This window comes from Lissotriton vulgaris, chromosome 12 (assembly GCF_964263255.1).
Source record: "Lissotriton vulgaris chromosome 12, aLisVul1.2, whole genome shotgun sequence".
NCBI classification, from domain to species: Eukaryota; Metazoa; Chordata; class Amphibia; order Caudata; family Salamandridae; genus Lissotriton; species Lissotriton vulgaris.
Window position 1 is genome coordinate 250,360,784 of NC_141700.1, and position 13,909 is coordinate 250,374,692.

General features: G+C 44.7%; 1 protein-coding gene across 3 annotated transcripts in view; it reads left to right on the top strand.

Moving 5' to 3' along the window:
* The window catches only part of ELMO3 (engulfment and cell motility 3), a 254,101-nt gene that overhangs the window by 224,278 nt on the left and 15,914 nt on the right, over window positions 1-13,909 (top strand). For all 3 annotated transcript variants that reach the window (XM_086947764.1, XM_086947765.1, XM_086947766.1), the window contains 3 exons: window positions 4,408-4,512; window positions 4,730-4,812; window positions 5,299-5,379. In XM_086947764.1, the coding sequence (XP_086803890.1) occupies window positions 4,408-4,512; window positions 4,730-4,812; window positions 5,299-5,379 (269 nt within the window). The remainder of the gene's footprint in view (window positions 1-4,407; window positions 4,513-4,729; window positions 4,813-5,298; window positions 5,380-13,909) is intronic.

Below are 13,909 nucleotides of genomic sequence, written 5' to 3' on the forward strand. Positions count from 1 at the left end.
AGTTACTTACCTTCAGTAACAATATATCTGGGAGAGACACAGTCTAGCCGCAGATTCCTTAACGCCCACCCATCCTCCCCGCTCTGCGAAGGCCTTTTCATATGGTGTTTTTCCACCTAGCCCCGCTTTCTGGTGGCCATGGTCTTCCGTAGGTGTGCTCTCGCACCTCACTCTGGGGTAGGGTCTGTTGTTCTTCGTGGGGCCCTTCGGACTCCCCTCCGTCCTAGTGTTTGGTTGGTGGCGTGTTCTCGCACCTTCCTTAGGTGTAGGGGGTATGGTTCGGCTTTGGATCCCTTTTGCTCTCCAATCCGTCCACGTTTTACAGTGGTTCAGGTCTATACTTTTTACTGCCTTCTCATGTTGTTCCACCTGTGCTCCTCACGTGTGGAGTTATTCTGCTTTTAATTCCCTCCCACCGCCCACACCTATGCCTCCTTCTTTCTCTGGTAGTCTGTTGGGTTGGGTTCTCTTTGGTACTACAGTCCTTCAATCTCTGGAGGGTGTGTGTAGTGAGTTTTCTAGTCACTTGTCTTGCAACATGTTGTTTCAGTATTGTGGCTCTTTTAATTTCCCTCCTGTGGTGACGAGCTGTGCCTGGCTTGTCCAATCTTTTGTGCCTCAGTCGTTACCCTCTCAAGGTGGGGTACGGCTTGGCAATTTGTTGGGCCCTTGCTCACCGCAAGTACTCTGTGAGCTCCCTTCAGTCCCTCCAGGTACTGGGTGCTTTTTCAACGATTCTAGGAGCGTTTTCAATGATTTTGTTCTTTTTTAACACACACTGTTCCTATGCTATCTCAGTTTTTTGCATGACTCCGCGTTCTGGCGCTGAAAAGTTTCCTGTAGAAAACTGACGTCAGCACACCGGGAGGAGCTTATATGGCTCCATTGAGGTCACTTCCGTGGACGATGTCAGGATGGAGCAGGGCGACGCTGCCTCCTGTCATGCAGAGGTAACGCTAGGGAAAAAAGATTTTCCAGATCCAGTCTGACGCCTGGGTAGATATTCTGAGTTAAGGAATCTGCAGCTAGACTGTGTCTCTACCAGATATATCATTACCAAAGGTAAGTAACTCTTCTGACAAGGGCATAAGCCATCACCCCTACTGCCTACACTCAGGAAATCACTGCCACCACCACCATCAGGCCAATGCACACCACCACCAAAGGCAGCAAAGAGCCTGTCTCACAGGGGTCAAGAAGAAGTTTGCAGCTTCTCCCCATGACCAACTCTAAGTCCTTGGCCAGGTCCCCGCCTACTACTTAGTTTTGCATACAGCATAGAAGTGTGCATCTACGCAAGCCACAGTTGACGCTGCCCTGCCATTCAATGAAAGCAAATGCCTTGATGCCGGTGGCAAGCCCAGCATTGCCCTACCAGCACTATAAACCTATAAAACTCACAATAATGTGAGCTTGTACAGCAGTGGTTTGTTAGTTCTATAAAACTCTGATAGCGTCTTTTTCTCTAGCAGATGTTTCAGCACTAGATTTAGCACAGTTTGAGTTCTCTCAGCAGTTCACTGTCAGTGTTATAGGACTGTAGTAGTGTGAGATATTTCTAGCCGCACCTTTTTAGGTTACTGCACTTCCAAGCTTTATCTCTCTTGGGCAGCTGACCTTAAGTACAGATCGCACTTGCTTACGTGGTAGGCCCTTCCTGCTTTTTATTGGCCTGACGCATCAGATATACCATCCCCTGATTGACCATTCAGTTTTGTAATTCTAAGACACTAGCCTTCCCTATACCTACGCCGAGGTGCTATATGAACATTTCTTGGTTGATGAAGGATTTATTGTTATCTGCTTTGATCTCACCCCTGGCCTCAGGCAGACCCTGTGCTCTCTCGCCTCTCCACTACAAAAAAAGAGGCATTAGCCAACATCAGCAGCAGTTCTGGCTGTGTTCCATTCTGTGCAGCTTATCACTTCTCTGATTAACATCAGGTCCCTATCAGAGCCACAGAAAGATGCAGGGGATAAGCTGATGCAGTTGTCCCCTAGGCGTCTGGAAAAAGCATAGCACACAGGGTGAACAGCTGTGGATGTAAAAAGAAAATTCACACACACACTGAACCTTGTAGAGACCTGGAAACATTCAGCCTTGGTCCATGGCAGCAGAGAGCCTCTCTGTGCAAGGCAAAATAGTTACAAAGTCCAGAGTTTAAAATCTAAATCGAGGGAATGACACCACAGTACATATTCTGGTATATCATTGTAAAATAAGATTGTAAAGGAGCCAGAGTTCCTTGAGGAGCGGGTGGGGAGGAGTTGTGGCCTTGTAGTGAAAGCCGATGACTTTGAAACTGTGGAACCAAACATGAATTCTAGCCTTGGCCCAACATCTTCCCATGCCCAGACAAAATGTGTAAAATATTCTGTTTCTCATGTAAAGCACACTAATGATGCCGGGACAGATTTGTGCTCTATAAGACCACGAAAAATAAGAGTAATCTGACATGGTCCGCAAGCGGCACTGCATCTGTTCCTTCGAATTATACCCTTTTTCACCTATTTTTATTTGTAGAGATTCTCGCATACGCATGTTGCTGTGTTCGCTCTGTAGTGTAGTTCCTATATTCCCAATAGGCTCTGCGCATTGGAATAACATAAACTATAGTTTCGACTTAGGACTGAAGTCGACTAGGTCTCTATTGAATATGTTAGACTTAATTGTGAATGCCAGCTAGCTCAGAGGTCACTAGAAACTTTCTCGAATACACAAGAAGGGATTAGTTTCTGACAACCATATAACATGACAACTTTGTTCCCCAAGAATAAGAAATATATCTTCAGAGTCGCAGAAACAATAGATGGCTAATTCGCTTAGTCAATCGTGCATGCTTTGTTTCACCAGGGTTTTTGCAGAGAAATAGAGAGACGGGTGTTTTCAATAAAAAGGTTATTTATTGAGCAGTCTTCTTTCTCATGCAAGAGAAGTTAATTGCAACAATCGTAATACTTGCTATGAAGTAAAGTGCGTACAGTAAAAGGAGTATTATGAAATAATACTGTAAAAGCATGATATGGTTTCTAAGCCATAAAATACATAAAATAGATAAAATACATACAATGATAAATAATGACTAAAAGTACTCAACTGGTGCATCTAAAATACGCCTACCCCGGTGTACCTAACCTAAGTCTAGTACAAGGGAAGAAGTAAGTGAGGTGTAGCTTGAGTTAAATAGTTTCTGCCAAGAATCTATCCAAGAATTGTCTAAGGGTCTAATCAGCTCCGTACCTTGGTTATAGAATGAAGGAGGTCTTGTATCTCTCTCTCAGGACTCGATCACCCAGTAAACCGCAAGGGTAGCAGGGAAACACTGGAGCTGGATTTCTCGGCAGGAGAAAAGACAGCGTCTCTCACAGTGCGTCAGCTGGAGGGTCGGCTTCCTTCGGCACTCGCTACAGCAGGGCGTCGGGCAAGTAGTTAGTCGATCTTCTCCAAAACACCGTGTGTTTGCTAGGGCAGATGTGGGTATATTTATACCTGGAAAGTGCTGAGTTTGACGTAAGGGTGGACATAATTACGTCACTAAGAACTCGAAGTTCTTTACACGCTCCAGGAGTTCTGGGACAAATCAATACTGAAGCAGGGGGAAGTCCCGTCCTGCTGAAGGCCGGTTGTCTTCAAGAACTCGTTGTACTCTAGGAGCTTAGTGGAAGTAGCCGTGCCGTATTTGGACTGCATTGGCTGTGCCTAAATATGGTTATGATTCTTATGCCTATATAAGGATATGATAAGTTATACCTATATAAGGGCATGAATCGGGCACATTACATAGAGCCCTAGATACGTTACAACAGCTCCTCACCGGATGGATGATTCTATCTTTTGCTCCCTTTTGTAGTACGAAAGCCTGCTCAAAGTGTATTTTCCATCTAGTAACTTGTTTTATGTTGTGCACCCTTTGGAGCGAGCATACCCGATATATTCTTTATTGTGTTTGTCCTTCTACAAGCGTGTTGATGGATCCTTGAGTGTGCTTCGTCATCCTTTATTTAGTCTGTTGGTGTCACAGACCCTCAGGGGGTGTTCAAGTTTATTCTTCAGCATTTAATCCCTCTGGAGAGAATTGATCCTAGTTTGTGAGTATCGGATGTCATGTTGCTCGTTCATCCTTGCTGTCCCTCTGGAAACTTAATGACATATCCCCATAATGTTTTGGTTCGTGGAAGTCATTTCTGTTTTTGGGCTTGTTAAATCCTCAGCAGTAGTCTCTCAGCATGTCTGCCCTCCTGGGAATAGAGCAGGACTGTTTGTGAGTATATCAGGATCTCATCTCTTCTTCTTGAAAGGTTAAGCTAGACAGTTCCAGGGACTCATGCTTCATGTCCTCCTTATATACTGTGCTCTCATCTTAAACTATGATTCTAATTCAGTCTCAAACTATTCTCTGTTTTCAGATAAGCTCTGGTACTGCCGTCTCTCACCCAATCACAAAGTTCTGCACTATGGGGATGTAGAGGATGGAACAGAGAATCCACCAATCGAAAGTCTCCAGGAAAAGGGTATGTGATGAATATGCCTGTTCGTTTGAGCTCACTCTCTTCTCTCCTTACTTGCCTCCAACGTTTCTCTCCCCCTATCTACCACCATGGTTTCCCCCTTGGTTTCTTCCTCTCCATTCCCTTCGCTCTCTTTCTCCAGGCTGTTAATGTGGGGTGCTACTTCCGTGTTGCTCTTGTATTGTCTCTACTGTTTGTCTCATGACGCACTCCCTCTCAGTTGCAGTGGCCGATATCAAAACTCTACTCATCGGAAAAGACTGTCCACACATTAGAGAGAAGGCTTCTGGGAAACAGAACAAGGTGCGTGTGTTCTTGGTGCTCTTTTTTGAGTTTTTCCTTTGTGTTCTGTTTTTTCTCTGGTAGGTAGCTGGGTTTGCTCCAATATCTATGCATTGTGTATTTGTTACACGCACATTGTGATAAATCTGCTTTAGAACGTGAGACAGGGTAGGAGAATGATAAACTGCTACAACTGCTTTCTCTCTGTTCTCTTGAAACATACTCTGCTGGTTCCATGGATGCTTTGGCTTCTTTCACTAAAGTACTGAGGTTTGGGCTTTTCAGGGTCCACTGGTGAGAGAGTTTCATTGCCCGCATAACCATGGTAAATGAACACATTTGTGATCTGTTTATAGAAGTGGGCACTGTATAGATGCACAAACTTTGTTTCTTATCACCCTTAAACAAGTGGGGGGTCCATTGCTCCAACTAGGAGCAAATTCTCTGCATTTGTCCCATTGGCATGCATTCGTCCTTCTGCTAACATGAGGTCATCAATCTTTGCAGGACGTTCTGGAAATGGCGTTCTCGATTTGTTACGACGTGGAAGACTATTATTTAAACTTCATCGCACCCACAAGATATGAGGTAAGTAAGATGCGAATATTGGCTTATTAGCTTTGAAGAATCAGTGGTGGTAGAGATTGTAATGGAGAGGTTTGGGGAAGGGCACATTTAATTTCATCTTCAAGTACTATGGTTGTATGTATAGTTAACAAGACTAATAAAACACCAGTGAATAAAGGACATTTGAGTGAAAAGCATTTGTAATAATGGCCAGAACAATGTTTAGTGTTGGTGATCATTATTGATATGTAAAGTCCTGAACTTTTTTCTACAAATCTGGATTAATTGGTCACTACTACCAAACAAACCAAAGCTGTCTAAACTTGGATCACGATAATATTCAGGTGACTTCTGCTTAAATCGGCAATTGAACCTATCGGAGGGCGCATTATGAAGTCCAGCAGAGTGACTTTGCTTGCATAGCTCTGCTTCTTTCATTTTCTCTTATGGCTTGGATGTGTGAAAGCTTTATGTGTTAAGCCTGCTTGTTCATAGTGAGTCAAGAAAGCTTACTCAATAGCTGTCATTGGAGGCTCTGTTGATGACAAGTCAGTTTGGTGTGTTTGTGGGGCTGTTTTTGTTCAGAGGAAATTAAGAATTTGTAGTGTCTGACTTAGCCTGTTTTGACAGTGTGAGTGGGCACAGCTATCTGGATAGTACTCCTTTATGTTTTTGGTCTGGCATTAGCTAATACCTTTTGTCTTTACTATTATAGGGACTTTTATCAGTCTGGTCATCCATTGGTCTGTTGTTGTGTCATTCACATTTTTCCACCCAGTACTGCATACCGTAAGGGCAGTGGGTCAGCCCAGCTCAGCAAAAGGCTAACTTCGCTGTGTGTGACATCATTCTGCCTTTTAACACCAAGCACATCTGCACACAAAGAAGTTCCTTTCAATGCCAAGGACTATTACGGCAATATGTGCTCTTTGAGACCAAAAAATAATGTTGCTTGGATCCTATCTTTTTTTGTTTAATTGATGAGGGCCAGACAGCTTTCCCAACAATAAAGTTTTTAAAAAACCATGACAAAATAAACATTGAAAAAGCCAAAAAAGCTGGTGGCCACCACCAGACTTATTTGGTTTACCAATGCTTTTTGTAAGGAGGATGTGCAAGAAGTATGTTTTGCACCCACCTTTGTGCACTCCAATATCTTAATATATTCGCAGACAAATAACTTTGTACAATTCATAAACATAGGTTGTGGTGACACACAGACAAAGTAGCACAGAACTTTTCAAACACACATGGCTACCTTGCTGGAGCAGGCGCTTGGGCATTTTAGCATTTAAATTGTCCTACAGCATTGACAGTCATCGACACCTAACAAGTTTAAGCTTCTGTCAAGATCTTTAATGGAAGTGAAACTACCATAGTGAATTGTACTAAATGTTTCCATGAAAGCATGCTACCTAATTGATAATTGATCAGTGTTTTACTGCTATATCGCGACTGAAAAGGGAAATAAAAGATGCATAGACTACACCTGCCTTTTTGCTATGAGCCTTATAGGAGCTAATGTTATGAGTTTTTTCCCAAAAAGTGTTGAACTGCTGTTTTGTATGGGAAGAAAGTAACTATGATTTAAACTAATAATTGTCATACTTACCAGTAAGTGACAAAGTTTAGGGTGTGATATCTAGGCTTATCACCCAGAGTAGTCGATGTAATCCAGAAGTAACGAGAAAGTAATCCAAAGTAATTACTGTGTAATTTAAACTGCTTTTCGTACCAATACAAGTCTGTAACAATTGCAAATCCTTTCCCAATTTTCATTTTTGGCATGTTCTATGATTGAAAGTATATTTACACCCACCTGTACCAAGAGCTGCTTGGTTCTAGAAAATAAAACTTAAGAATACCTTTATTTTAATTACCAAATTGGTCTGAATTCAGTTTCTGAGTAGGTGCCTTCAGTCTTGATTGGATGAATACAACAAATACTTAACACGCCCTCAGGATAAGCCTAACTGCTCGCTCACACTACAGCAAAGAAAGATGTTAGTAGTTACCTAATTTAGCCTCTGCTATACCTCTGGGGACTCCCTGTACCCTGTGCACATTATACCTTCCTTGTGGTATAGTATATACAGAGCCAGCTTCCTACACATAGTGACCATATAAACCACTGCAACGTGTGTTTTTGCAAAATCACAAAGTTGTGTCTCTGTGTGGAAATTTGACTGATGTCAGGGTGAACTGGTGTTGCTGCATTTTGATTTGGCATATATTTGAGGCTTTTCATGTATCTGAGATGTTGTCTATATTGGGTTCTGTGTCTTCAGATGGGTGTTGCGTTCTTGTATTGGAGAAAAGCTAATAACGAAAACAGTGTAATCCTTCTGCTTTAGCTTATATGGTGATCGTCATGGCACGCTTGCCGCACTCATGGGATCTCGGCATGCCAATTCAGCTCTCCTTATGGATGAGCAGCTGGGTCATAGGCAGTTACTGATGATCAATAACAGAGAATGGCAAAGTAGAAGGTGGGAACTGGGGCCCACTGCAGGGTTTCTGGCTGAGAGCCAGCTAGTGGAAGTGCTGTTGGGATAAGCCCTTGCCCCACATCACTGCCCTTGGTTACAGCGAACGGCAATGCCAAGAACACTACCACCCCCACAACATTACCACTGCACAAAGAGTCCAAAAGCTACAGACACAAAACCACACCATTGGTCTTTAGCCCAACATTGAAGATTGCATTGGCCATCCATGCCATCTCCCACCTGGATAAAACCCCCACAACACAAACCCAGCACGAAGACAAACATACTCCTGGTGATACTAACACAACATGCCTTTCCAACAAACAGTGGACTCATGGTCCAAGCCACATCAAACCCACAGGCTCAAACCTGGTGAACCACACGAGAGCTCTGCCAGAGCCATTGTGAAGCGCCAGTAGGCTGAAGTGCTGGCATCTCACCCCCACAGAACAAAGAATGCATGCCTGCCCAGTGGTTCACAAGGGAGTCAGCAGCAGGTGCACTAGTTGAAAACTTCAGATAGACACCAGCACTTCTAGCAAAGAAAAATTCAAGAGGCAGTTGGTGTATTTGTTGGAAATACATGTTTGTGTTTAGAAGAGGTGAAAAAACACCCCATACCCAAATTCCTAAAAGCGCCTATGTTTGGCCAGGAAGCACCTACCCCACATCAGGCGCCAGTCAGTGCAAAACAGAAACAACCTGGTGTAGGCCTGGGAGGCTAAACACATCATGACGTATGTCTCAAAACCTGGCCAAACTCAAAACGTGCATGTACATTTAATGTCACACAATCCCAGCAGAACAGAACAGACCAAAATGTGCCGTGGTACAGGACATTTCTCCCACACATTCTCCATACCCAAGCCTTCTGGACAGTGAACACGTGTTATAGTGTTCCAAGTATAAAAGACACTGCCTCACCACTAGATCAGGTGTTTTTCAGTCCAGTAAATAACTCAGTGCCTCTAGTCAGTACCTCTATTTCTACTGGGTGCATTCCACCTGACATACACCCAAAATATGTACAGGTGCTGCGAAACAATGGTCCTGGGCTTCATGCCAGAGCCCGAAGCACCAGAACAATCCAGACAGCTCAGCCTACCTTTAGAATCATCCATGAAAACCTACTGTACTGATTCTAGCAACTAGCAAATACACTTTAAAAACAATAGCATAAAATGTGCCTCCCTGCCGCAAATTCTGCAGATGGTGGTTTGGTGTGAAAGGGTGTAGGGGGGACATTTAGGAAATGATGAGCAGTGGCAAGAAATGGAAGTTTGAGGTTTGAAAGACTTCACTAATTCTCGCCCCCAAGCACCTCCCTCCTCGACTGGGCATCTCCTACCTTCCAGGGTCAGTATAGCTGAGCCTCTGTATATCTGCCACCAGTTACACTGGGGGGAAAACCAGAGGTTTGAAGTTCCTGAAGTTCATCTCATATAGGTGGTGCCCAAAGAAATGCAGGGGATAAACAGCAAGAAAGCTATAGAGTCATGGTCAGAGGCCACGGTTAACTGAATACCAAGCCCCAAATGATATCCACAACCACGGCAATAAGTAGTCAAAAAGGCAGCTGACCTTATGAGAAGAGGAGATCCCTGGTCAGCAAGTACAAATGCAAGAACTGCTATACAGAGCACCTGCCCCAAATTCTCTTCTTATGTCCACCAAGAAACCACTGACAACACAAAGCCCCCCAGCGCAGATCTTTGGCAGGGAGAGGGCTTTAAAGCAAACCAACACGCAGTGCAAGGAGACATCACTAGATTGCAGCGCCATAGATCCCACCTATCTCAGGTCCACCAAAACTCAACTGTCTAAATGCTCCTGCCGCATCACTCCCGGGCACAGTAGTCCACTACATTGTCATTAGAACCCCTAGTGTAAACCCCAGGTTGGTCATTTCCAAAGTTGACAGAGTCACCAGAAATGACTGGTGTATGCTAAACCGTGAAACTCACAACCTAAAGCAGAAAAACCATGATTCATTATGTTGGGGAACAGCCATAGAAGTGTGCCATCTTTTATGCCAGGCCATGTTAGAACAACATTCCACTGAGCAGAGAGCATATATGGCACACATCAATAAGAATCGTTACCCCACACTGTCATTGAGATAGGCTGAAGCCAGGATGCAAGGCATGAGATGGGGTGAGGAAGAGCCAGAGATGGACTTGAGACATGCTTAGATCAAGGCACCACCAGTCAGCATTTCCGGGCGCAAGGCCCCATATGTCTAGCAAATATCTTGGGTTTCACCAATCTGAGGAGGACTGCTCCAGACGAAAATTACAGTAAGCTCCTCACAGAGCTGGGACAAATTGATGGCAGCAGGGACGTGGGGGATGATCATGAATGCGGCCTTATTGGAGCCTTCTTACCTATTAGGGTGCTTCATCACTAGGCAAGGATGCAACTGCGACTGGATTTCTGAGCTGCCCAGGGGCTGCTTAGTCACATGGGAGCCATATTGGCAAGGAACCGCAATTCTGATGGACACGTCCAACTGCTGAGTCTTCGCTGTATATTATCACCCAGGTCCCAGACTGAATCAAGAGACTTTTTGTATCACTGCTCAGGCAGCCGCAAGATGGTGCGGTGCAGCTCTGCACTGACTCCATAGGACCCCGGAGGTAACGGAGCAATGCAGCATATTAGTGCCACCCTTGTGTACTGATGTCCTTTTCTTACTGATGTCCTTTCTTTATGCGACTTCTGGTGTAGATCCAGATCTCTGCTCCCAACTTTTCCTGTTTTCTGATGACTCCAAATGTTTTTTTCTTACTGTATACTTATGTTGGGGCATGTTCAGCCCACATTAAATTACAGCATTTTAGCGGTGCCATGACTGCAGGAAGTAGCTGTCGGTCATGGACCCACAAAAGGGCTGTACCTTTGGTGTTTGGGCTTGGGACACAACTTCAAGTTCACTAGCCATGGAGTCCATCCCTCAATTGATCCCTGCATGCCCTTAATTTTCGCAGCTGATCGAGGCTTTTAAAGAGGTTTTGCCGCAAATTTTCATTCCACCCCTGACTCCCTCTGGTGCTCTTTCAGACCCCACAGAACCGTAGGGGCCTCCAGTCAGGTTTAGCCTGCGAATCCATCCCCAGCTCCATCTGCTCTCTCCAGAACTGTTAGCAGGCCTCAACTGACTTGGGTACAGACTTTCACTCTAGCCGCTAGAGCCACGCTGGTTTTTGCTGCCCTGATCCTGGTGCCAACGCCACCAGCAGATTACCCATTGCCGACATCTATGTCCGATACTGAACAGATGTCGACTTGAGCTCAATAGATTTGCCATTACGAAATTAATAAAGTGTAACTTTTTGTCCTGCACACTGACTCTAACCCTATCTATCCCTCAGCAACCAAGGACAGTGTTGATTATGATGCAGAGTGGGATGCAGCCAGGGCCCAGCAACATCTGTGCCCTTCCTCCTGTTTAATGATGCCCTCACAGATACTCTAGTGGCTACATAGTCAAAACCATATGTTGGAGGCATATGAGCTGCAGATTTTACACTGTGCATTAGATCGCCACCTGGTGTTGGGCTCGGATGATTGCATGTTGTTGTCGTCCTGGAAGAAGTCCTTGTAGTCACAAGATAGGTGACTCCTCCCTTGGACGATAGTGCGCATGGGCATCAGCTCCATCCTTAGATTGTTTTTTTTTCGCCACTGGGTTCGGATGCAACTTTTCCACTCCGTTTCGAAATCTACTTTTCAAAGACTTTGACGCGCAAAAACTTCTAAAAACAAACTTTAACTTCAATATATATAGACTCAACCTCATCACTTCGATTCTGGTCGTCGACGCGGGCCGTTGGGCCTACCCACGTGGTGAGGCCTACAACTCATGGAAAGGACACCATTCAAAAAATGCCCCGTGTGTTGGGCAAAATTCCCACGCAGCGACCATCACAAGGTGTGTAACCTGTGTTTGTCACCTGAACACGACGAGTCGAGCTGCACAGCTTGTGCGTCATTCAATCCAAGAAGACCATTCGAGATCAGAGGGCCCGTCGACGCGACATGCAGAGATCAGCTCCGGAACTGGTGGATATCTTTGATGAAGAACCATGTGTCTCCGAGGAAGATTCCGATGATCTCCAGATCGTATCTGAGGCAGACGACTCCGATGACTCCGTACCATCAGGTCAACGCGTGAGTACGACTGCCCCTACCCCAGCCCCAAACACTAAAACAAAGGCTAAGGTCAAAACTCCACCTTCGGGGCCCAGTCAAGACCGAGACATTGCTTCGAAAGCCCCGCCATCGAGCCCGGCTCACAAGAAAATATTAAAGCCTTCCGGTAGCTCCATACCGAGCAAACCGCACTGCCGATAATACCAGCTCCCTCGGCACCGAAACCAAAAGAAGTCCCGGTTCCGAAGAACATTCAGAAACCGTTGACTCCTAAAGACAAGACGGCACCAATGAAGCCTGCTTCCACCCCAAAATCTTTGGTGCTGAAACCCACAAAGCCTGCTTCCGGTGCCTCTAAGCCCTCGAATCAGGCCTCGACTCTGAAAACAATACCTTCGGTGCCAAAAAGTACGCCAAAGATCTATACAACAACTCCTGAGGCTAAAGACGAGCAGAAACCAGGCCCGGAGCCGAAAAAATCGGCGTCAAAAGCAATTTCTCAAGAAGAAGCGCTTTTTAGACCTGATCCTTTGCAAAAAAGGATATACATAGATCCAGAAACAGGACATGTTTCCACCACACCACTCAGGAAGAGGAAGTCAGATACAGCACCTACACATCCAGTGCCTGTTAAGAAGAAGAACTCTGCCACATCTCCTATGCACCCTTCTTCTCCTGTATCTCCTTCTCCTGCTCTTCCTTTGAATATTTCACCTCAACATTCTCCTCCTCAGTCTCCTCAACATACACCTCCTCAGGATGCTGATGATGATCAGTATAGCATGGGGGGAGGGAAAGACCCAGATGACCCTTTTCCCTACCCAACAGGTTCACCAGACTGGGAGTATCCAAACCCACAGGATATACCAGATATTCCTGACCCGCATATATATCCATCTAAACCTTCTCCTCCAGAAGGCAATATTGGGTTTGGACACTTAATTAATAGGGCTGCCATCTATCACAATATCACCATGCATTCAGATGAGGCAGAAGAAGATTTTTTACTAGACACTTTTGAACAATCCGAAAAATCTGTGCAAATACTGCCAATGATTAAAGAAGTCATTAAACATGCACCAGAAGTGTTTAAATATCCTGTAGGAGCTAGAATCATAAACCCAATGTTGGAAAGTGGGTTATTGGTAGGGGCAAATGTAGGTCTGCCACTGGCAATAAGGCCACTAACACATGATAGGACTCTGCATAGGTCTTAGAAAAGTATTCCTTTGCTCAACCCTTGGTAACGTGGCTGCGAGCAGACAGGCTTAACTTCAAAGACAGGTATGTAAAGCATTTAAAAACACCATTTCAGTAAATAATTAAGACACAACACAAAATAAAAATCCAACAACAATTTATAAAAATAGGTAATATTTTTATCTTTTAAATGACACCAAAACGAAAATAATCCACTGTAGGGAACCAGAGATATGAATTTTTAAAGATTAGTCACTTTCTAGTGCTTAGAAACCAACAGTGCCCCTTAAGTCATTTCGTTTTCTCTGTCAGGGACACACCTTTATAAACTGTTCTGAAGAATTCTCACCACTGTAGTGGGCCGCCTTCTTCAGCAAGCGGGTCCAGTTAGAACACCTTCCTGGCGTTCTGCTTGCAGGTCCTAAAGTATCCAACACACAATCCAAGGTTCTGGAATCTCCAAGAGGGTCCTTGAAAGTGTGAAACTTCAATTCTGCAATCCACTTAAACAAAACCCTTACAAATCCTCTGGTACTCCTGGCTTTGAATTCGTTGTGGGCTGTCCTGGTGAGCTCTGTTAACCTGTAGCTTGCAGGGAGTTCCACTCTTGAGTCCTTTGGCAGCAAGGTAATCCACAGGGCTGCAGTTTCACTTGGTGCAATTTCCAGAGGTCAGGCCTTAGAGTTCCTTGCACAGCAAAAATCATCAGC